Consider the following 25,422-nt stretch of genomic DNA (forward strand, 5'->3'; position numbering starts at 1 on the left):
CCCGCGATGTCAAATAAATGCTAGCCAGCATCTATACGAACCAATCTCAACGAATCTGTAAAGAAATTTATTGCGAAAAAATATCACCTCGTTCTCAGCTAGGAATGAAACACGTGCATTGGCCTTTCTTATTCGTTATGTGTGAAACACTTATACACGCGCGGGTCGTAATAGATATATATAATTAATCAAATTAATGCCGATGGCATTTAACGAATCATTTCCGGCTAACATCTGTTCATGTTTTAATTTATTATAATAATGTAACAATAAGAAATTGTAACTTCACTCTTTAAAATATAGACCATTCGTTATTTAAATTGAATTAAATGAAAAGATTTTGTTTGTATGCGTGTATCTGTGTAAAGAAAGAGAGAGATTTCCTTATGTATATTTGATGTATTGGTAGTTTGATTGTTCCTTCACTCAAAAATCATTCCTTTCTTGATTTATGTAAATAATGCATACCTTATTCCATTGTTTCTACTATTGTTCTTATATAATAATAATAATGATAATAATATTCTAATTCTATTATTCTTAACTGATAGACTCGGACTTTAAAAAATGTTTAATAACATTTATTAGCTATCTATAGTTTTGATCAATTATTGAAAAAAGTTACATTTTTCTTTGAAATAAAATTTAACAGAATTTTAATTAAAAATTGCTTTTAAAGGTAAATAAGTTGGAAAAAGTACAATGAATATTATAAATCTTTATAATGTTTTTAATAACATTTTAATAACATTTTAATAACATTAACAAACCTAATTTTTTAGTCCGGTCACATTAAACAATTTATCACTAAACGTAATGCAATAGAAAATTATCTATATTAACAAATTTTTGTAAAATTATTAAATCTATCTTTACGTTTTTTATGTAATTTATTTTACATAATATAACAAAAGTTATTTAAAATAATTAATTTTGTTTTTTTTTACTTTTATAGCCTACATGTTTATATTTAATGAGTAACTTGTTGTTTTTCAGAAATATTCGGCAAATTTATTAAAAAAAAATATTAGCAGACAAAAATATTTCTTTTACAAAATTAATTTTTAATTGATATGACGAGAAAAAATATGTTTATATTTGTGATTAGAGCATGAATTATATTGTCTTCCCATATACTTTGCAATATTTTTTTATAAAAATTAAAAACTATTAAACTTCTTTTAAGAGTCGATAGCTTGATGATTAATTACATGCAAAACGCTTCGCCATATATAATTTAAGGATTTTAATGGTTATAGTATTCCTTATTAATATATTAGTATATATATATATCAATAAAAGAATATATAGTAGTTGACTTTTTTAAAGCGAATGTTACTGTGATTTGTTTCTGAATAAAGATTTAAGATATTGTTAATGATAATTACAGACATTTAATAGAATACAACATATGCACTTCTAACGAATCGACTTTAATAGTGCTGGATAAAGAAATTTAATTGTCAGCAACCATCGATAATAGTATTAAATATTTCTATCTTATCAATGTTTGGTAAGATATCTTTTACAAAAATCTGTTGTACAGATATTGCACTTTGTCTAAAACGTTGTTCGTTGATTAAAAAGAAATTATTGTACTTTCTCAATAACATATATAAACGATGATTTTTTAAATTTGTTAATAATTTAATAATTTAAATACATATGGAGAAAGAAGATAATTAAATTTTTTAAAATTTTAATAATTTGAATGATATAGATGGCAAAAAAGAATAATTAAATACATGAAATAAATTTTTGGATAATAAGTTGTTGAAATGTGAAGTATTAAGATGTCATATTCTCTTCTGTAATTTTCTACAACACAAGGAAGGATTTTATAAATGTTTATATTTTCCAAATATGCAAAAATACATATAGCGCTGTAAAATATACATATAAATATATAAAAACGTATTAAAAATTAGATCATTGCCTCAAATGCTTTGTTTACTTTTTACATCGTAAATAGAGATTTGAAATTAAATTTGTGAATATATATCCTTGCACAATGAAGACATATCGTAAGTAAAAACAGAATCTGTGTTTCGAAGTAAAATTTAAAATTTATAAACTTGAATCTGACGTTTATCTTAATTATATCGCGCGAGAATTTCTTGATAGAAACTTGAAAATAGAATTCGATAAGCTCATGTTGTTGTCAGTTTAATATTTCACGACGTCAAATCGTATTAGAGGTCGTATCACAATATCGTTTCGCATCTTCGAAAAGGCTTCTATAAGTGCAAGAATAATAAAATCAAATCTTCTATAATCGTGTAATCCGCGTAAGAATCACTTATATGCGGATTGTTCTTGATAAGCCCCAAGTCCATCTTTATTTTACTATTACTTTCTACTATTATTTTCTGTATGCATTAATCTACTTTCGTAATTCGCATTGCAGAAATATCGGTAGACTAATACCGAGATTGGGAGAACGTCGCGTTATCTGTAGCGTGACATTTAATATTACATCTATGTTATGAAAACCTAATCCGCTCTAAAATAAATTTATTCTTGAAAGAACCTTGGAAAATCATTCTTCTACTCTCACAGTTACAGTTCTTACATGTATACGGCCAGAAGGGCTCCTCGCAGCGAGTCTTTTAATCGGATTTACCGTGGTTTATCCCGTTAGAGATTGCGTTACCGTTAACAGCGCCATTAATAGCGCCATTAATAGCGCCATTGACTTTTGATTTCCGTCCCGTGTCCGATTTCATATAATTGTTCACGTAAAACGATCCGAACATGTAAATGAACAAGCCGGCGTTGAGCGTGAGCAGGAACGAGAGCGGCTTGGGGAAGTTGCAGCTGGTGAACAGCATTTGGAAATTGTGGCAGAATACTATGAAGAACTGCACGATCTGCAAGGTGGTCAGGTGCTTCTTCCACCAGAGATACTTCTGCATATGAGGTCCGAACGCGGCCAGCATGTAGTAGGTGTACATGAATACGTGGACGAAGGCGTTGATGACGCCGAGGAGCGTCGGGTGCCCGCCGGCGAGGAATTTGACGCCGATCCAGCCGCAGATCGGCATTAGCGAATGATGGTAGAGATGCAGGAACGAGATCTGCCGGTCTTTCTTGCGCAGCACAAAGAACACCGTGTCCAGTAGCTCAATCAGCTTGCACATAAAGTACATGTAAACGCCGTGGGCCATCTACAAGGGCAGAATTACATAAAGATCAAGCGGATACCAGTTAATGACAGATACTGTAATTATCAAGTCAAGCAACATTTTCTCCCCGGGAGAACGGAACACTCTTTCACTTGAGGTGGTCTTGGAATCTCGGAGGCGGACATTGAATTCGAGCACCGCACCGGTTTAAGGTTGCCGCAATAACGGGTACAAATTGCACCGTGCAATGATATATAAGGTCGTAAAAATATCGATTCAATTTAAGTTGAACGTCATTGAAAATCGAACGTTTTCAAAATTTTCCTATACAGCACAGAACATTGTCGCAAGTTGCAAATACATTGCGCAGCATTAGATCTTTGTTGTAACATTATCGTAATATAATACTGGAGTCGTTAAAAACATCCGTTTTGAGGAAACTTGTGGTGTAGCATTATCGCAATATATGTATATTACAATATAATATATATAATACAACGTCATTACAAACATGCAGCAATACTGCATATTAGATGTCTAGAAACAATTTTAATGTACAAATATGAGAGGCGTATGGAGACTGTCCTTCGTACTGCGAATTTTTGCAAGATTGCAATATTGCTGCAATATAATTAAAATATTGCGTACTGTATGAATTGTAATTATAGTTATTAATATCATGTAATATAACGCGGTTCACTTACTCTCACTGAACTCGGTTTGTATGAATAATCGACTGGTTGACAAACAAAATTGTATTCGTACAACCAACCACCCATCAAGCCCTCGTAAACCAGATAAAGACTTAGCAGAACCTGGATGAAGTTATAAATTATCAGAGTGTTTCTCAAATTGTACGGCTTCTTGTCCTTCATGTATCTCGGTCCGGCGGAAACGCAAAAGTATATATACGTCGCTATGATCGTCAGAACTGGACCAGGACTAGGTACCAAAAACCATTCTTGTGTTCTCGGATCTAAAAGAAATATAAATAATGTAATATAACACAATATATAGTTTAACACAGCGTTAACATGTAATATTTTTTTTCTTAATGTAATTTTGTTATAAAATTACCATTTCTGTTATCCATCAAATCTCTATACCACTCCACGATGTACGACATCTCGTAATCCGACTTTGTAAATCTGCAAAAATTAACATTATAAATTAATTTCATAATATGTAAATTAGTTTAAAAATAAAGTTTGATTTCTCTAAATTAAGAATTTTACATTCTACGTAAATTTTAAATATACTTTCCATTTCTATATTTAAAATTTACGATTTACGAACAAAATATTGCCCTACCCTGAGATATTTTCACTGGGGATATTTTTCGCAATTTTTGCAGTGAGTTAAGATAGCATTTAGCTTAATTAAATTGCGTATCAATTTGATTTGTGATATTATTATTCCAGTTTTAGTTTAGGATTGCGTTTTAAGGCTAACAATATCGGAGCGTAAATCTTACATTCCATTGAAGAAATTCAAGAAACAGAAGAGTTCACCTTTATTCAATAATTTACAAGTATTAGTAAAATACAAAAGATTTAATTTAATAAAAAAAATTGTATATTGTGTATTTAGTACTGACAATAATAATAATAAAATATTTATATAACATTATCTTTTTTATGGAGATTTACAGTAAATGTATAATAAGAAAAAAAAAATAGAGACATATCATGGAGAAATATTTTATATAAGACTTTAATTATTCCATTAGTTGAATTTATAAAATTTATATTAATTTAAAGTTATAAAATTAAAAACGCTTATAGGAAGAAAAGACTAAAGTTCCTAGATTATTCTAGGAACAGTTACGACATTAGTAATACTAGCAAGGTATTGCAGTTATGCAGCGCATTTAAAAAACGAACGACTATGAAAGTGCTATGCATTGTTCTGCTCGTCTCCTCGGCCGTCCTTGGTGGTCCTAATGACAATATGAATTACGTGAGGGGTGGTAAGGGAATGGAAACTTGTTTGCGCCTTTTCCTAAATTGCAACGAGCGATTGCAACAGCCGTAATATACGCAATTTTAATTAGTATTCAACAAACAGTCTGCGAAAAACATAATTAATTTTGAATCTCTGGAATTTTATAAATGTAAATTGAAAGTCAATTCCTTAACTAATCATGGTATAATTGTATGGCATATTTTTATCCCTTCTTAGAATTATTAATTGTATCATTTTTTAAAAATAACGTTTAAACTTACATAAAATTACTGATATTAGAGAAGTCTAACAAGTAATCTTTTTCAAATGTCCGATGCCGATTTTTTTCATACTTTGAATTTTGATTCGAGATATCAAAAGATTTTTTCCAAAATAATGGCTTAACATTAATCGTAATGTTTATAAACGATATATTATTTGTATAATAGAATGAAATATTTCAGAAATAACGTGTTTCTTCCAAAAATGTTTTAAACAAAGTTGCTTGATTTCAAAAGACATGTAAAATAGTGACCTTTATTTGATCTTAAAATTTCTTATGAATGTCTTATTAACGTTAATTAAATTTGTCATATAATATTACATAATTTTTTTACGTAAATCAATTCCTCTTATCATTCTGCATATAAAAGTATTAGTATAAAATAATCAAAAAGTATAAATATTTTATGATGTATTTCGTATTGCAAATAAAAAATTTTTTTTCATATATATTTTCATATCGGAATATACATATATACATATATTGTATATGGTGTGTATTCTTGAAGCAACGAGCAACTTTACTACACTTTCCACATTAAAATAGGCAAATCACTCAATGGCACAATGTTACTACTCTATTAGGAGTGTCGGTGCTATGCATGTGTTCCCTTTTTTTTTGCTATTGAATTAAATTGTATTTCGATATTAATGGACTGTATTATATTTTATTCGCTTGCGTCGCTATACTGTCTATACTGTCTATCCCTGTTCGCCGTTTCAAGTCGTACTGGGCTGCGTTCCAAAATTTATTCGAATAACTAAAACTCTATAGTTTACGTCACGTTAATTATGGAGTTTTGGATAGCCGAGTAAATTTTGGGACGCAGCCCTGGCCGTGTGGCACTTCTTGAAAAACAAAAACCTAGCGAACGCTGCAGTATTAAAACCATTACACATACAAAAATTTTAGTCTTAATTATAATGCCATAAGCAAATTGACCAATCACGTTCAAAATTGCGGTCTTACGTTTTAGAATGTTCGATTGTGATTGATCAATATGACACAATGCTTATGACTTTATATATACTTACGATTAAATTTTGTAAGCACGTGTGATGGCCTTTAGTCTTTACTCGCTCGACGTTGTACCTTCGAATGAGCATAGATAACGTAACTTATCAAATGAAAACGCTTACAACAAAAATTGCCTTAACACACATATCCAAAGTTAATATATATACAAGAAAACTTATCTATGTCCTACCTGTGAATTTGTGACGACTATTTTTAACGTACACGAGTACTTTTTCAACACTAATTGCTTTTTTATATGCAGAATGATAAGAGGAATTTGTTTACATTAAAAAATTATATAAAATGATTTGAAAAATTTAGTTAACGTTAATAAGACCTTCGTAGAAAATTCTAAGATTAAATAAAGGTCACTATTTTACACGTCTTTCGAAACCAAGCAACTTTTATTTAGAACATTTTTGAAAGAAATGTGTTATTTCTAAAATATCTTATTCCATTATTATAAAAATAAAATACCGTGTACAAGCCCTATGATTAACATTAAGCAATTAATTTTCTGCATGAAAAATCATCTTTTGGTATCTCGAATCAAAATCCAAAGTATGAAAAGAATTGGCGCTTGATACTTGAAAGAGATTACTTGTAAGTCAAATTCATATGTTTTAGATATTACATTATTTTTAAAGAAAATCTCGAAAAAAAGAAAATTACCGGGTAAATTATAGCTTGTATAATCATTCTGTTGCGATATTATGAAAGTTTAAATTGCGGTGCGATGAAATTAATAAATGAATAAGTATTTCGGTTAGCCAGAAAACGAGAATTAATCTTTTGTGTTAATGTAATGTGGATACTTTTATTTTAATGTAATCTTTTGTAGTAACGTTTAATTAATATTTTGCACACTATTTTAAAAGTGCCTCTGCGTATAAAAGAAGCCATTGGATAACAAGTACGAAACTAACAAAATTTGCGAATGTAAATTTTGGATTGATTATATATTTAAATTTAATTATTTTTGAAGAAAATTTAAATGTAAATAATGAGTTGATTAATAAGTTTGTGTAAATAAATAATATAATTAATGATCTAAATATTAAAATAATTAAAATAATTATAAGATTAGAATTAAAAATAAATAAGTAAATTCTGAATCATTTTATATAAAAGAAAAATAAGGGGGGGAGTCTTCCTAAGCCTAAGTTAAGAATAAGTAATAAATTAATATATTTAAATTTATTAAATTGAATTAATAAATAAGATTGAGTTATTGATATTTTTAGTATATTAAATATATAGAATAATCTAAGTGTAATAATTCTATAGAATAAGAAATATTTGATTCAGATAATAGATTTTATATAAATTAGTAAAATTATTCATCTAGATTGATGGATAGAAAAATAAGTTATAATTATTTTTATATTAATTAAATTAAGTATTATAAAAGGGGGAATAATTGAACATAGAATGATAATTACATTAATTATTACAGGGTAAATTAAAAAATTAGAGAGTATATAAACATGTTGCATTTATGTGCGATATTTTTCGAGAATTTTGAGTATGACCATTCGTCGTTGGGTCAAAGATCTTTCTAGGTCAAGTTCGGACCAAGGTAAACGAGATTTCTGTAATAATAACTGCAGCGAAGCTAATGCCCTTCCCAGTTGCTGCTCCCCTTGCACAAGTCAGACGTACTTTCCTAATGATAATTGTACGTACAAAGTGTACACGTCATTCTCGTCAAAAGAACATTCACGGAAACAATTTTCGTTTGTAATTATTTGCAATGACAAAAAGGTTTTTCCCATTTTTCTTACTGACTGATTGATTTTGAAGTTTTGAAAAAAGTTACTTAATTTTATATCTCAATTAAATTACTTGATTGAGTATCAGAAAATGAAGAAAACTTCTCGCAACAATCTTTTTACTCTATTGACGTAAATACCTTTATGAAATTTTTCAAATTAATGGTGATCGACAACAACAACGTAATTTTATGACCATAAATTACAATCTTGCGTAAGTATCGGATACTTTTTAAAAAATATGTCTGATTATTATTTTTCTAACTATACCGCAAGACATCGATAATTTAGTTTAGAGTACAAATAATAATGATAATGACACTTATGCAGCAACAAGCGTGTTGCAAGAGCCGACTAGTCGCAGCCGTTGTCTTATGAAATCATTATTAGCAGTAAATCGTCGTTTAACAACGGGCTTTAAAAGAAACGATCAAGATCTTTGAAGGACGACGATATAATTGCGGCCAAATTTCTGTGGTTAACCGCGGTTTACGAGAAATAAAATAATTTCTCTTTGCAGAATACCATGTTTCATGCCGGCGCTCGCATGCCTACGAAGTGTTTCCCCACTTGATTTTGCTTAATTTCCGTTTTATTGAACAGAAATTAATAAGTCATTAAATGTAATTAAAAACGAAGAAGAGACAAAGCTGAATGAGATCAAATTTCTGTCATTGTGTTGTTCCATTGGCGGACAATGCACTTACGAAGCACCCTCTATCCTTGATGTATAATTATAGGGCGTCAGATCCTTGGATGAACAACCTTGAAGTAAGAAAATTGAACCGGTTGCGATCATTTGCGGGGTTTCCCACAAATAAAGATCTACGAGATATATTGAAAATAAAAGGACTCGTGACGATACGATCAAAGTTACGAACAATTGGTTCTTTCATTGACGAAACTGCACATTTTTGTCTTATTATGTATATAAGATTCTAATCTATAATAAGATTTTAATTATTTTAATGGTACAGTATTACGGTTATTGTATGGTAATGATTATTTCTTTGTATTTTTATATATTATTTATGTACAGATGATACAACAAAACGATGTAGAAATTCCACGTGCGTGCGCACACAAGACTGGTTTTCTTGATCAAAAAATTTGTCTTAATAAGGTAAAGATATAAAAAAGCACATTTCGCCAATGAAGAGGCACACTTCGTCAGACCTTGATAAAGACAATTCGATGAAAGCAATATCATCCTTTCAAGATTAAGAGAGGTCGGATTAAATTTTTGCGAGTGGTCCACCTTGAGACCAGTCGAACAAGACGGTGACCGCCAAAATTAAAATTAGGCTTGTAACCGTAAATTTCCCGCGGTTGGTCTATACACGACAGTCTGGAATATAATTATTTTAGCATTTCAATATCGCGACTATGTTTGCAGTAAATTGTTCTAAATTTTTCAAAATATAGGTATGTCGTGAATAATCGTGGCGTAAAATAAAATATCGCGATCGAAGGAAACAGTACGATGACATTTGAACTCTATCAGTCTACCTCTTTTTCTAACTAAGAAATATACATATAATTAAGAAATTCTGTTTATACTCTTTTCATTTATTACCTGACGCCTTTGACTATATAAATATGGACTGCTAGTCCCCCCACTTTTCCTATCTAAAAAAAGGCATGTTAAGTCGAAGTCGAATTATCAAAAAGTCTTGAAATTTATTGTTGACTCTATTCCGTGACGTTGATTGGTTGTGCTCGCTGTGCTTACTTCGTGAGCGAAGTATGTCATTGCATATTTTTGACAATTGCGTGCATTGAAGTTGATATGTAATTGTAAATAATAGTAAAAAGTAAAAAGTGCAGCTAAATAGCGCGCGCGAAGCGCGCGTCTGTAGTGCTAGTACTGTGTAAAAGACATATGCCCGGTGACGCCGGCTGTGAAGTTGGTTGAGGTATCTAACTTCGATTTTTAGGCTTCGCCTCAGTCAGTACAAAAATGTCAAATATATCAAATGTTATGTTGAAAATTGATAGAAAGCCGTAAAAAAACTCAAATCGACGGAAAGAAATTAAAAACGGACTCAGCACGTTTCCTTCACACGTCGTAAACACGCTGAAAATTACTGACTGGGGTGGAGTCTACATCTTCCAGCTTGGCGACACGTGTGAAGTTAATTACAATCAGTCCATATTTATACATAGTCAAAGCTGACCGCACCTTCTTCTATAAATATCTTCAGACGATTATGCAAATAATTCATAATTAAAGTACACCGCTTATAAATTATAAATAGTATCCGCATTTTCTAAGACTTCGGAAATAAACAATATATAATTAAATATCAAGAAAGACTATGGAATATTACATAATTAAGATCGTAAACGCCTACGCGGTACAAAGCGGATTTTGTTGCTTCCATATAAGTATTATAGTGTGAATCTTACAATTTACATATAACACCACGTGGCCGCAACTCGCGTGCATCTCCGCAGCTCCGAACCAAGTAGTATGTAATATCACAATTAAATTACCAAAAGCAATCTAATAAATCGATGCTCAAAGCATCTATTTTAAATTCTGTGAAATCTCCCTCACCCTCGCGATATCAAATTAATGCTAACTTGCATCTATACGAATCTGTAAAGAATTTATTGCAAAAAAATATCACCTCATGTTCTCAGCCAGGAATCGAACCCGGATCTCCACGTTTGCCGGACAGCTAGCGTCCTGTCTTTAGACCACCGAGGTAATAATATTCGTCGCAACAATTACAATCTAGCGCGTTTTCAAGCCGCGTAAATTCAATATATACATATGTATATATGTTTTGAGAGAAACGTATGTTCAAGGCGACGTGTAAATAATTAAGTATCAGGAAAGACCGTGGAATATTGAATAATTAAAATCAAAATAATATATTGAATTTACGCGGCTTGAAAACGCGCTAGATTGTTGCGATGAATATTATTACATGCCTCGGTGCATCGAATTAGATTGCCATCGACAATTTAATTGCGATATTATATACTATACTTGGTTCGGAGCTGCGGAGATGCACGCGATTTGCACAGTTTGAAAACGCGCTAGATTTTAATTGTTGCGATAAATATTATTACATGCCTCGAATTAGATTGCGAAGAAGATTAATTTGCGACCATGTGATGATATATGAACCGAAAATTGTAAGATTCACACTATAATATTATATGGAAGCACCAAAATCCGCTTTGTACCGTGTAGGCAGTTACGATCTTAATTAAAAAAAATATATATGCTATCTCGTATTTTATTCATGATCACGTATGTATATGCATGGAAATACGAGGACGTAAACACATGGATAAATACGAGGATCGTATCTTTTCTTATTACGTGAATTCAAAGCTGCAATAATTTCGCAAACCCTTTCTTAAACATTTACTAACTGCCTATTAGTATCAAGTACGGCAATTGCCCATTTCTCAAAATAGCAGCTTATTAAGTTCAATACTGTATTTATCATGTTCAACACTGAGAAGTACTCAATGACCGATCACGAAAAGGTTATTTCGTTGAGAATATTGGATATGGGCAAAAATTGCTAAAATTATTAAAATAATAGCTAGAATCTACATAAGAAATCGCATATTTTTATTTATGTTCTACAGAATATGATTTCGTATAGACAGAATGCTATGCTATAAATATGTATTGTATATTGCCAAATTCAGGAATAATTTATCGGTATATTTAAATTATATGTCTTATTTTCCTGTAACACGTTAATATATTTATAATCACAAAAATAATGTCAGAAAAATGTTGGAAAATATGATGCGTGTGTACAATATAAAGAATTGTTTATTGATTGACATTTCTTACGTTGTTGTACAGATTCTAAGCGGGAAAAAACCTATTTTTACGCGTATTCCAGCTATTATTTTAGAATGCAATATTTCATCTCTTTTATAGTTCCAATAAAGGTAAGGCTCCTGTTCACTCACCTTTACTACCTCAGATTGTAATGTCAGAAGCGAGAAAATACACAATTAGAAATTCTTACAAAATGTATTCAATAGAAATATTTCTCATCAAAACAACATTTTCTCAATCAATAGGACAGAATTTAAATTCTATTCTATAAAACATAAACAAATAGATAGTTTTCGATGTATTTTATAATTATAAAATAGGAGGAGAGGAGGTTTTAATATATACAAATATTTTATCTCGTTTGTTGTATGAAATATATTTTTGCACATATAGGTGTAGTAGCGTGAATACCTTGGTCAAATACTGTTTTTTTTTTGTCAAATTACTCGAAATTTCTTAAAATTGATTAAAGATTAAAATTTTTTTTTTTAAATACTCCGAATTTTGAATGTGAAATTCTACACTCATGAGAGTTCTGGGTATGGAAAACTCCATACCCTCCAAGGAAGTTTCCATCCCTGTTTTGCAAGTCTATCGGTTGTTGAAGTGTTGGTTTATTGAAACATAATTCAAATATTTGCAAGAATTTTTATTTTCTTGCTTCTGACGTCACAATTTAAGATAGATTTATAAGTGGACAGAAGCTTTAAGCCTCTTTATGATCAGTTAGATGAGTACTTCTCAAATACAATGTTGGATTGCATATTTTATCATATTATTAATTCTTAAATGATTACATTCTTAAACGAGGAAATCATTTCCTGAAATAACGGCTATAAAATTGTTTTAATTTTGTTTATCAGCTCTATTTCAGATATTTTTGCTATTTATTACATTTGCTGAGCATAAAATTAGAATATTAATCTATTGAAAATTGCTCATATTATTTCTTCGAGACATAATAAAAAGGCGCGATAATGATGATAGATCATTCAATCGATAATCGGTAAGCGGCTTAAAACTTAGATTCCATCTAACTGCTAAAATACACGTGTGTAGTAATAAGAATTTTTTTATTACTTACGCTACAGGCTATATTTTACACGTGCATTGATATATAATCATATGTAAGAATTCTCATGATTTATTGTATATGCAAGATCTTTTTACACTTTTTCATTTCCTTACATTGTTAATATCGATAGTATTCCAACTGTGAATAGTAATGTTATAGCAAGACGAGCGTATCGCTTATCTTTACACTTACATAAGTCTATGTACAATTCTTGATATTTTATACTTATTTGTAGCAACAAGCAGAAAATTTACCTTAACTGGAAAACGTCTTCTTTCAAATTTCTTTGCAATGTCGAATTGTCATATCTAACATTTGACATTGCAGAAAAATAATTTTATAGATTTTGGGTAGAATACGTAAAATCGGAAAGTATTAAAAACAGTATTTTTGCAGAATAATTCCATGTGTAGTAACTCTATACTTTTATTTTATTCTTATTATATTAATTATTTTTTTAGACTTTCAAGTATTTCTTTAGAAATTTAAAATATTTAAATTATATCGACAGCAACGATGAGTAAAAAAGTAAAATTATTTATTTTCATGAAAGTGAGAAGAATATTTTAAAAATCTAAATAAATTTTAATTTATTCAATTAATTTATAGTTATATTAATACAGAAATAATTTAAATTTTAAAATAAAACATAAAACCAGCTTCAATATAATTTTATTTTTAGATGTCTATAAAGAATTACTTATACTGTCTATAAAGAAAGTCTATTTAATCTTTTTATTGAAATTAAAAGATTAAATAGACTCTCAAGTATTTTTTTAGGTATCTAAAAATAAAATTATATTGAGATGAGCAACGATGATAAGTAAAATTATTTATTTTCGCAATTTTCATGACAAAGTGAGAGGAATATTTAAAAAATCCGATTAAATATCGTGGAAAATTTTAATTAATTCAATCAATTTACGAATGTATTAATATAGACATACGCCCAAAAAAGTATTTTATTATTTAGCGGTGTCCTCATAATTTTCCTCTTATATACAGTCTCAAAAAGATATTCTAAAATGTAAAAAAATATGAAATAACTACGAGATGCTAGATTTAAGATTGCAATCTTCTTAATGCTATAGTAGAATCTACTCTCAAGTAAAAAAAATGACACGTGTCGTTTTTTTTTAAATAAAACGTACGTTTTATTTTAATGGAGTGAGAATTTTGATAATTCTATTAGAGTAAATTAATTTCACGGTGTTTCTAAGCGGTCGCTTACATCCAAGAAGCCATATTTCTATCCTAACGTTGCTTAACCCATGGTGAAAAGAAACAAGGTGAACCATTCCGATGAATGCGCAGTCGTTCAAAAGTAGTGGGGCTAGCAATGAATCAATCAGCTTTTCCCCAAGATGTAGTGGGGAACAATTAATTGACCGAAATTTTAAGCCATTCCACCTCCATGCCGCCTTTATGCGCAATGTTTCACCTTGTTTTTTTTTCACCACGGCTTAATCTTCATCAAGAGCTGGTGCTTCGTGATGATCCATAATGTTAATGATGTTAACTCTGTTCGCACGCTTCACGCGAGAACGACGTAGAGCGACGATGGTAAGTAAAATGATTTATTTTCGCAATTTTCATGACAAAGAGAGAGGAATATTTAAAAAATTAATAAATTTCGTGGGACGTTTTAATTTTATTCGCATGCACGTGTTTAAATGTGATTTTTTATGGCTTCTAATAGACTTATAGTTTATATAGCTATGGTTTTTTGCTTCATGACGTTCACTCTAATTGTAATATTATTGGCATGTTTGCACAAAGCTCACTGTTATGTTAATGTATCTGCTGATAATGTGCATATTACGTAACAAATAAATGCACTGTTAAATCTATAGTGTTAAACTGAATCTTATTTAAGTCGTCACTGGTCCTACTTAATAAATAGTTATTTTTTACTAAAATAATGAAGTTAAATAATTTAAAACAGTTCAAATTTAACCAAAATTTGGGTTAAATTCTATCGTTTTATTTAAAAGTAACTGTACTGTTTTAGTTAAAAATAATTATTTATTAAGTAGGAGCAGTAGCGACTTAAATAAGGCTCAATTTGACACAATAGATTTAAAAGTGTGACAGTCCTTTTCTAATAAATTAGTGTACCGCGAGTATTTTACATATCATTTTATTTCACAAAGCTATTCGATTTGCTATAATAAAATTTCCTAGAGGAATTTACTCTTGTTTTGAATTTACTCATACGTCCACTTTTTATAGATAAATATACGTGTTATAGAGAAATATACTTCATGTAAGGTATTTTTGTTCAGAGGAAATACTAGCAATTTCCCGCTTATAAACAGAATATTTTTTTAGGTGTAATTTAAAATACATAAACAAAAATATCTAACAACTTTTTATTGAAAATAAAAAATTAAACATATACTTAGAAAGTATGTAGTTTTTATTAAAGGCAGTTTTCAGAATGCAAATTCACGAAATTATGTGCAAATATAACGGTTAATTCAACAATTGAACAGCAATTGAATTATAGCAGTCGTAAATGTAATCTAGCTAGTCAATTTAAATAGTTTCTTTCATTAACTGTTAAATAGAAATCTTTCATTAACTGTTTGACATGCGCTCGGCATGGGAATGTTATATATGTACATTTTTGCGATCTAATCGTCTTTGCAGTCACGTGTCACAATATGCGTAGCAAAATGTTTATTCGGTTCTTACGGAACGAATTATGCAGCACGTGAGATGCTTCGAGTAAAGAACAAATAAAAAACACTTTAACGTATATATGCAACGTAAAAGTGCGTGCGGTATTTCCGATGCAGCGATATTGTTAATTCTTGTACGTAATTGCATCATTGCTCGCGATAAAATCGGATAAAATTGATCCGGATCCTTTCCCCGTTTTCTGTCGCAAGTTCGGAAATTAAGAATATCGACGTTGAAATATTAATTGCACGTAAACTATAACAACACTATTGATATCTATAATGCGTGTGTGCTGTCTCGATAATTGGCGAATGAAAGGTACACCGAACGTTTAATTGAAACGCTTGGGAGAATTTAAATGGAAATAATGTTCAAGACACTTAACCGATTAGTGGGAAGTAGTTAGTTACTAAATTTTGCAAAATTTTTACAGCAGAAAAATTTTTATAGCTTTGTTGAGCAGGAGTCGGTAAAATAACTGATACAACTTATTTACAATAACAAATTTAAAATAGATTCCAGAAATTTATTTAAATAAAATATCGCAGAGGCCAGTAAAAAACTGATTTATTTATAATGATAAATATAAAACAAATTCCAAAAATATATTTAAAATATTAAATAAAAAATAGATCGAAAAAAATTATTTAAAATAATAAATACTAAATAAGTCTTTTATTTTTTGTATTTAAAATACATATTTTGAATAATGTTATTTTATTTACGACCGAATTATTTTAAATACGACCGACACCCTGTTGAGTGGCGCGAGTTATTTATCTTATATCGGATACATCTTATATCGGAGTTTGAGCTCCCTCAAAGATCTCTTTTGTTGTAACGTCCTCGGATTTTTTTCAGCTCGCTTGACTTAATATACTTCAATTCAACGTATGGGACCTTCGAACTGTTCGATGCGCTTCCTTATTTGCGCTCCGAACGTACGTATAACTAATTTTGCGGTCGATAGGTAGCTAAATAAAATAATGATACGTCATTATCAGCCGTACGTTGAAGTCAGTGACTTTCTCGGCCGCGTCCTTAAAAAGTTCCGGCTGCCCATTCACGCGTCCTTCGGCATCGAGACTCGCGAGAAAATTGTCTGGCTTCGCGATCGGTCGACAATTTATATTTTATATGTATATATATATACATACATATATATATATATATATATATATATATGTGCATATGTATATATATTCTTAATGTTGCCGCGGTAACATTAATATGTATGCTACTCTTTTGGAACGACATATCCTGCGGTTGCTAATTCTTGAATATATACCAGGGGCATAAAAGGGTCATTGAATACACGAATCGCATTTCTCATTGTACAAAACAATTGTGAAATGTCCGTAGAAACCGGTATACATGCCATCGCCTTATCTGCGAGTTTATATAGAAAACCATGTACAGCGATTGAATGTGCGTTTTGCAGAAGTAATGTAATTGTATGTAAATTAATTGTTTATAAAATTTAAATAATCCAAACAAATGAAGTTCTTGCTGTAAATTAAAAATCATTTATTAACTGTATGTACTCGGTTCCACATTTAATGCGTTTTCCGAACAAATGAAGTTTTTGCTGTAAATTAAAAATTATTTATTAACTGTACGTACTCGTTCCCACATTTAATGCGTAAAATTAAAATAATCTCTAATGCGTGCGCGTATATTACGTAAATACCATAAAAAAACGGAACATTGAAAACCAATGAAAATTAAAAAATTTTGGTGGATTGCACATAAATCAATCTATATTGCATATATAATATATATATATATATATACATTAAAATAAACAATGTAAATATATAGGAAATATTATAATTTAAAATTAAAGTTTGCTACGGTATGCGTGATTAACTGGATTAGCCATTCATTTTTTATATTTTTTAATAAAGTATGCGACCAATTAAAAATGAAAGAAAAATCTAAGGAAACTACAAATATTTACGCATTAATGAAATTCATTGGAATGCAAAAGATTTGGGAACCGTTCACTGATAATTTCGTTGAACCTGAGAGATTGGCATATAAGATATAAGTGAAGGTACACAGTATTTGATAGAGTCTTGCCATATAAAAAAAATGCATTTATGAAGATATTTTAATATCATAATGTTTTCCTTTGTTTCTCAATTTATTTCGTAAGTGAATTCACTTTACTTATGTAAAACTACGTAGTAATTGATCAAATCAAATAAACTTAAAACGGAGAGAGGTAAACTATACTTATGTGATTCAATTGAGCAGAACTATTTAGCGTAACAAATAGACAGATAAGTAGATAGATAAATAGGCACGTATTCTTTAATAATTTTGATACGTTGATATTGCGTACAAAAAAAATAATTGCGATATCTCGGCTTAGCAAACAATTTAATAAATATTGTGTGAATAAAAATATGCATAGTATTAAACACTACAATAGTCAAATTTTAAATATCACAAATTTAATTTTATTGTTAATAAATAATAATATAAATATTAATATAATATAATACAAAACTGATTCGTGAGCGCCTTCTGCGACGGCTGGATGACCTTAAATCTAGTCTAACGAATTCTATATAAATTTCTTAATTCCATATTCAGCCGTTAAACTGCGCGCCGATTAAATGTTTGAACTCGCAACGCAATCATTAGCTGAGATTGGAATAAAGATATCATTTTAATCTTCAATTCGTAATAAATTGAAGCTTATTATTTTAAAATACTGAAAAAAACTAATTGCGAAAAATAATACCTCAGCCAGGATTTGAACCTATTATTCACATAGGCTCTTATTCAAATTATAATTATTGTATAATAATACAAAATAAATAAATAAATAATAATACAAATAAAATTTGTAACGTAATTAAAACATATAAAGAAAGCACAGTGAAATTTCAATTTAACAGAAGCCAGGAGAGCATTTATTATAATACTGAAATATAATCAAATGTTTATATCTGTGCAAATATTAACATTTTAATGTATTTCTTTCTCTCTCTCTCTCTCTCTCTCTCTCTCTCTCTTTCTCTCTGGTTTTAGAAAAAAATCCAGAAATAAATTGATTTGAGATTTTAAAATAAAGGATTTTTGTTTTATAAAATTTTATTTAAATATTTACTCAATTTTATAATAAAAAGATGAGAATAATTTGTTTTATTAAAATATTAAATTAATTAATTTATTAACCTTTAAACCACCACTCCCAAAAAAATCACATTAATCACAATGTTGGTCCGACAAACCGCTATTATGCTCTCGTTAATTTTATAAGTTATTTATAATAAAAATGTATATTTTCTGAATATTTATGATGGGGAACAAGAAAACTATGTTTCAATGTAAGGGTTAACAAAAAAATCTCGTATACAATAGAAATAAAATATATTTAAATGGTGACAAATAAGAAAATGGTTGACAAGTAACGTTTCAATAGCGGTCTGTGAGACCGATATAGTAGTTTAAAGGTTAAGAATCAAATTAAGTGCATGAGTCTACAAAGCTAAAGTTTAGAGAAAAAAAAGGTGAAAAGTTAAATTAAAAGATATATATGAAATAAAACAAAGTTAAGTAAGAATTTTGTTTCTTTTATAAGTAACAAACATTGAAGGATAAAAGTTAATTTATATTTTACATTATTACTTTATTTCAACTAGTTTAATATTTATACTTAATCTTTTCTCAATATATTACTAATCAATTTTAATTTAAAATAATTATCAAATTTTTCCCATTATTTTATCGTGCATTAAAATTAAAGTGGAAATATCTATGCACATTTTCAAAATGGTACTTGGAAATAGAAGTTACATATTCTATAAAATGTTTAAAGCACGTACGTTGAATCCACGTGGTCAGTCCAAGTGAATGAATCGATACGTGATTTTATTTGTGCAGAAAATTACAAGATTTAAATTCACTATTTTCTTTTTCTATATTTCATTATTTTATTTTTCTATATTCATTATTTTATTTTTCTTTAAATTGTAATGTAAAACGTAGTCAACTATTTTTGATATATAACGATTTATGATACAGTTTAAAAACATGAAAAATTAGATAATATTATGAAAAAATGAGTTTTACCCTGTCAAAATTAATAATCATAACTTGATTAAATTTGAAACTTATTTTAATTTATTTTTTATGCGTACAACGCTGCTTGATTAAACTCAAAATAATACGAGAAAAACAGATCGGTCAACAGTAGATGTTCTCCAACTTGTCATCTGAACAAGATATTTTTGCGAAATACAACTATAATTTATTGATACTGAATTATAATAATTAATACTCACAGAACAAAATCCGTCACTGAATCTCGACCAGAATCTTCTTGCCACCAGCCGAAGCTAGGGTAATCGGCGATATGTACAGCTGTCTCCGATCGTCTCGCGATCCCGAAAGATCTTTGACCAAAGTCCACTGATCAATTTGCGCCTTTCCAATAAAACCTGTCGGATCTTCGTCGCTGGATTAGACTTTTTACTTTTCCTTTCTTTTCGTCACACGGTTCGACTTTTTTTTATTATCGGTGCCTATCGTCCACCAGTACTTTCTCTCTCTCTTGCACGGGCCCCGTTGTTCACACGATCGTTCGCAGTATCGGAATGGCGAGCGAGATCAGGCGGATTATGCGTATAAAGATTAATTCAAGACGCAAAAAAACTGGAAAATAAGAAAACACCGGCGAAGCAGTATAGATGAATAGAGCGGAGATTAGTCTCCGATGCAAGTTAACGCCGTTTGAACACCGTGTGCGGAGTGACAGTTCGTATCTACTGCACGACGGATGCACGGTACGCCACGGTTCTTTCCCCCTTTCGCAAATGACGTAGACGTCCTCCGGAGCAGTAGTAACAGCAACGTATCGACAAAGAGTTTTTTTCAGACCGGTATCTTTTCTTTCATCACTGTTGTTAAGTTATTTGGAGGCTTATCATTTGGAAAAGGAAAAGCTATGCATAATTTAGATTAATTTTTTTTCAATTCACTTCTAATTGCATCCTGCGAATAATTCGTATCCAAACAGAACAACAAATCATCATGACATAAAAAATGATATCAAAATGGCCCCAAAATGATTTTAAAAAATCATGTTTTGATTAGTCATAATTTACGTTAGCCCATTGAAAAAAAAAACAGTTTGTTTGTACCAACAAACATGATTGAATGAATTTTGATGAAACTAAACAGAATTCTTGACTATAATAATAATATTCGATTTATAATTAGAATATTTGATAGACTTAACTACGGATTCGATTAATATTTTCTAGTTGGATCTATAAAATTTCTGGTTAGGTGATTAGCGCACTTGATGTATTCGTATATATTTCATTTTGTTTGTTAGACAAATCACACAAATCACGAAACGTGACAAAATCTTTTTATAACGTGTATAATGATACATACATCATAATACTAATATTTTGTGATATAGTAACTGTAAACGTAATTCGCTTAATATTTCACAGAAGATTAACATAAATTTTAACAGACAATTTCTGCGTACATTCTGATATAGGTAAACTATATGTATATTACCATAACTATTTTTATTCTCTTGCATTGAATATAATTGATTAATGCAACTGTTATGCACTAATATCTATTTATACACAATACAAATATATATAGAAGAAATACATTTTGCTTTTTAAAAATTTGCCAAAAATAAATAAATTACATTCCTCTACGACAGATCCAATGGTAGATACTTGGCCTTTAATGGAATCTCCGAATCCTATGTTATGTATTGTTAGCGCGTATTTGATATTCGTCTTAAAAGCTGGAAAAAATGATGAAAAAAAGGCCAGCCTTTTAGCTAAATAACATTATGATCGGATATAATGCATTTCAAGTACTATTCAGCATTTGGTTAACATCTCTGGTAAGTTTAACTTCCTGTAAATATAGTCCCATTTCATTAGTGTTTAATAAGTGTTAAAGGAAGAAAAACATATAAATGCACAATCACGATATATAAATATTCTATTTCACGTTTTCTTACATTTTATATTCAAAAGACTGAATAAACCGCTTTAAAACATATGATACGATTATTAACTATATGATATGAATAAGGAAAAAATAAAGTTTTATTAAATTTAATCAAACTATAAATTTGTCACATACGTTTTGAAATACATAAGAATCTATAAAATATTCGTCGATTTCAGATATTGAACGTCGATATTAAATATTTATTTTTTGCTCATGGATAATCATTTATCACCTGACATAAATGTACAAGTAGCGGTAAATATCTTTCTCATAATTTTTAACAATATTGAATTTAATTCTAATTTCAACAATTTTTTAATATTTGTCAAAATTATATATGATTATTAAAACTCTTAAATATATATGTTGGATGTACAGGTATCACGAGGCACTTGATGTGGTATTTTTTCGCAAAAATCATCGAACTTTTTGACACGGTAAATATTTATAACAACAAAATGAATAGTTAAAAATTAGAGCGTTTAACTAACTTTATTTCTGTTAAGATGAAAAATTAATAATAAGACAATAAAGCGTATATCATGCTTCCGTTATCGATTACAAATGACACCATTTCGCCACTTACCCAACAAAAGCTATTGTCAAACATTTTGAAATATGAAGCGTTGGCTTAACAAGCGATTTGTTAACTCGATCATCGGGAAAGCATTCGTCAATTGTTCGTCGTAACTTCCAACAAATTGAACAATCTCTTTTAAATATTATCTTTTTCAGATATAGTATTAAAATATAAAGCATATAAAAAGTGTATTAAATATTTAAAACACAAAAGCATATTCGATGTAATACACGATAATACACAAATTCATTGTAAATGATATTCACAAATGTATGAATAATAAAAATATAATTAAAAAATCTTTTAACTTTTTATTATATATAATGACTGAAGGAAGCGGCGAATATAAATCAACAAGGTAAATAATGCGCAATAATAATTTAATACAATTGATTAAGACAAAAAAGACATTTAATTCATAAATCCGTACGTTTCGGTTCATTTTTTGAGCGAAAAGGTTATAACAGATGGATATTATAGATTTTGTATCTCTTTCTTATATTATAACCAATTTTTTAAACATCTTTTTAAAACAAAAGTTATTAATAATGTTATAAATTAAGATATAAATAAATATTTTTAAAAATATAATATAAAAAAACATTTAAATAAAAAATATTAAAATATAAAATAGAGGAGAAAAAAATCAATAAACGAGCAAACAAAAATGTAATATAATTATATAATTTTATTCGATAAAATTAAAGCGGAACATTTTGAATTTACTAAGTCTTCCTTCAGCCGCAAATACAAATTTTTAAATTATAATTCATTACATTAATCCTAGTCGGAAAACACGCAACGTTTTCTTTCCGGTGTGACTAAATAACAAGGTGACGTTAAATTACGTCTTAATATCGTTTAATTAACGTTAAAGGCGTCATTAAGACATTATTATAAGACGTCATTTAACGTCATTTTGCTACTTGGAAAGTTACGGTGTCCAAGATTTAAAACTAACAATAAGATCGTTGCCATTGATATTATTCACCTTTTCTTTCGATAATCATTGATAGTTAAATTCAATTATTAACAAGTAGAATAAACTGTATTTGACTTCACGTTGTATTAGTATTAATATTCATGCTGCACGCTATATGTACATATGCAGAAAATATATTATTTCGCACATACAACAATAGAAAACATTTGTGTTATTAAAACTTCCCCTTTCTTACCTCTGCTTGAATGAAGTATTTTCAGAAAAGTCAAAAGTCTTTGTTTCTTTCTTGAATTATTTATGTAAAAATCTGTGCTAAAATGTATTAATTATTTAAGAAACACTCGATTACACAACAAGAAATTCTGGTTTATTGAATTTAAGGTGATTTTTTTAGTAAAGTGCCAAAAATTTGGGGTGCCTTACCAGGGCCCACCCAAAACCACACATATTTGTGTGTATAATTTGGACGAAATACTAAAACTACGTGTAATCTAATGAAATAAAATGAAATAAACGATGCTACTTCACGTGACAATAACGAGGATAAGAAAGTGAAGTACAATGTGCATTGCTAGAATTATCTAACAAAACAAGAAACCATCAGAATTTTATCTTGTCAATTTTCGAACAAACATACTATATTGAGACTATCAGATTTCCAGTCAATGCAATCAAATTCTTTTTTTATTGCGTCATTTTGCCATTATCGTGACTCGTTGTTTTGCTGGACTTTGAAAAAATTATATTAGTACGGTTAATGAAATATTTAATTTGTGTGATTATTTATTTAAAAGGTTTTTTCTTGAAACTTTAAAAACGATTAAAAATCCACAATTTAGAAAAGTATGCATCAAAGATATAAATTTTTTTATAAAGCATTGTATAGATACAAAAAACGAAAGAATAGATTTTATAAGAGAATAAAATAAATTGGAGTCATAAAGTATAAAAGTTTTTGAGCCTGAATTTAACCTTTTAAAATATTTTGTTAGCTTATTTCGCTTATGAATATATAAGTCGTATTGCAACATAAATTTATATTGGGAATTATGGGCTGGCCATGAAAGGAGCAAGTATTTTTTTTATTGTCATGGTGTAATTTAATTGCATCAGAAAAAGCATAATAAAAATATGAAAAAAATGGAATGTAGTACATAAAACGATCCGGCGCGAATACTTTGAGCGTCGAACAAAACGTACAGAATCAATACTCGGTAAAGCATAGGGGAATCCACGCTTTAATCGCCGTCCTAGAAAAGAGATACAAAGTTATATACTACGTACTAATTTACATAATTTATATGATCTCTGCTTATAGTACTATTCGTACTACACGACTTCGTGATGATCCGAGAATTCTTGTAATACCGAGGATTATGAGAATATTTGTGCATTGTCATTGTGAAACTTGGCGTAACGAAGATCGATTGTACTTATATTCATATTTCTAGATAATAACATCGTCTTTAAAGTTTCCAGACATGTACATTCGCGCGCTCCTGTATATATATATTATATGTGCCTCCCCTCCTTTCTTACTTCCTCTTAGTTAAAGGCTTTATTATATATGTTTGGACTACCGCTCGAGATTTCTCACGAAATGCTGGTTTGGTTACTTTCGAAGTTTATTTTTCAAAATTGTAATACGCCGCTCCCTACGAACACGTTCCTCTTGCATTATAGCTTCGCTAATATTGAGTGACACGTTATTTCGCGACGCAGATATATGACTAATGCGAATGATGGAAAATTATTTGTCATGTCGATGGAAAATCTACATTAGATTCGTGACACTGTTTGTAAGAAAAGATTTATACGATGATTCGCAACAATTCTTAGGCATTCAATTATATGTAATAACCGGAAGAACACTTTAACGTATAATATGTTTCAGATAAATTACCGTTAAGAGATTAGACATTAGTAATGTGGTTTTTCCTAGTATACTTCCTTCTATGTACACTATTGTGTCATAAATTTGAATTATATATAAAGTAATTTTGTAAAACGTACTATGTGTGTATATACAGGGTGTCTCGTACTCAATGGTACAGCGCTTGTGGGCAGGTAGTGTGGACCAAACTGAACAAAAAAGTCCTCTACCATTTTGCGATCTTCGCAATAGTTATCGAGATACTAATCATTAAAAAAAATTTACGCCAAGTATATACAAGT

General features: G+C 29.4%; 1 protein-coding gene across 1 annotated transcript; it reads right to left on the bottom strand.

The window, feature by feature from the left end:
• Nucleotides 1-2,499: 2,499 nt before the first annotated feature.
• Nucleotides 2,500-20,502, bottom strand: LOC105451618 (elongation of very long chain fatty acids protein AAEL008004). The gene is made up of 4 exons (XM_011692189.1): nucleotides 20,017-20,502; nucleotides 4,203-4,273; nucleotides 3,830-4,101; nucleotides 2,500-3,167 (listed from the first exon to the last, which is right to left on the bottom strand). The coding sequence occupies exons 2-4, from the start codon at nucleotides 4,249-4,251 to the stop codon at nucleotides 2,610-2,612; spliced, it is 879 nt and encodes a 292-aa protein (XP_011690491.1). The 5' UTR covers nucleotides 4,252-4,273; nucleotides 20,017-20,502; the 3' UTR covers nucleotides 2,500-2,609.
• Nucleotides 20,503-25,422: the final 4,920 nt, after the last annotated feature.

The sequence above is a fragment of the Wasmannia auropunctata genome, unplaced genomic scaffold (assembly GCF_000956235.1).
Source record: "Wasmannia auropunctata unplaced genomic scaffold, wasmannia.A_1.0 LD336049.1, whole genome shotgun sequence".
In the NCBI taxonomy this organism is placed as follows: Eukaryota; Metazoa; Arthropoda; class Insecta; order Hymenoptera; family Formicidae; genus Wasmannia; species Wasmannia auropunctata.

Coding starts and splice junctions, on each gene's coding strand:
- LOC105451618 (XM_011692189.1), bottom strand. CDS start 4,251: ATGTCGTACATCGTGGAGTGGTATAGAGATTTGATGGATAACAGAAAT. Junction 4,102..4,202: donor TTTGATGGATAACAGAAATG/GTAATTTTATAA, acceptor TATTTCTTTTAG/ATCCGAGAACACAAGAATGG. Junction 3,168..3,829: donor ACAAACCGAGTTCAGTGAGA/GTAAGTGAACCG, acceptor CTGCCCTTGTAG/ATGGCCCACGGCGTTTACAT.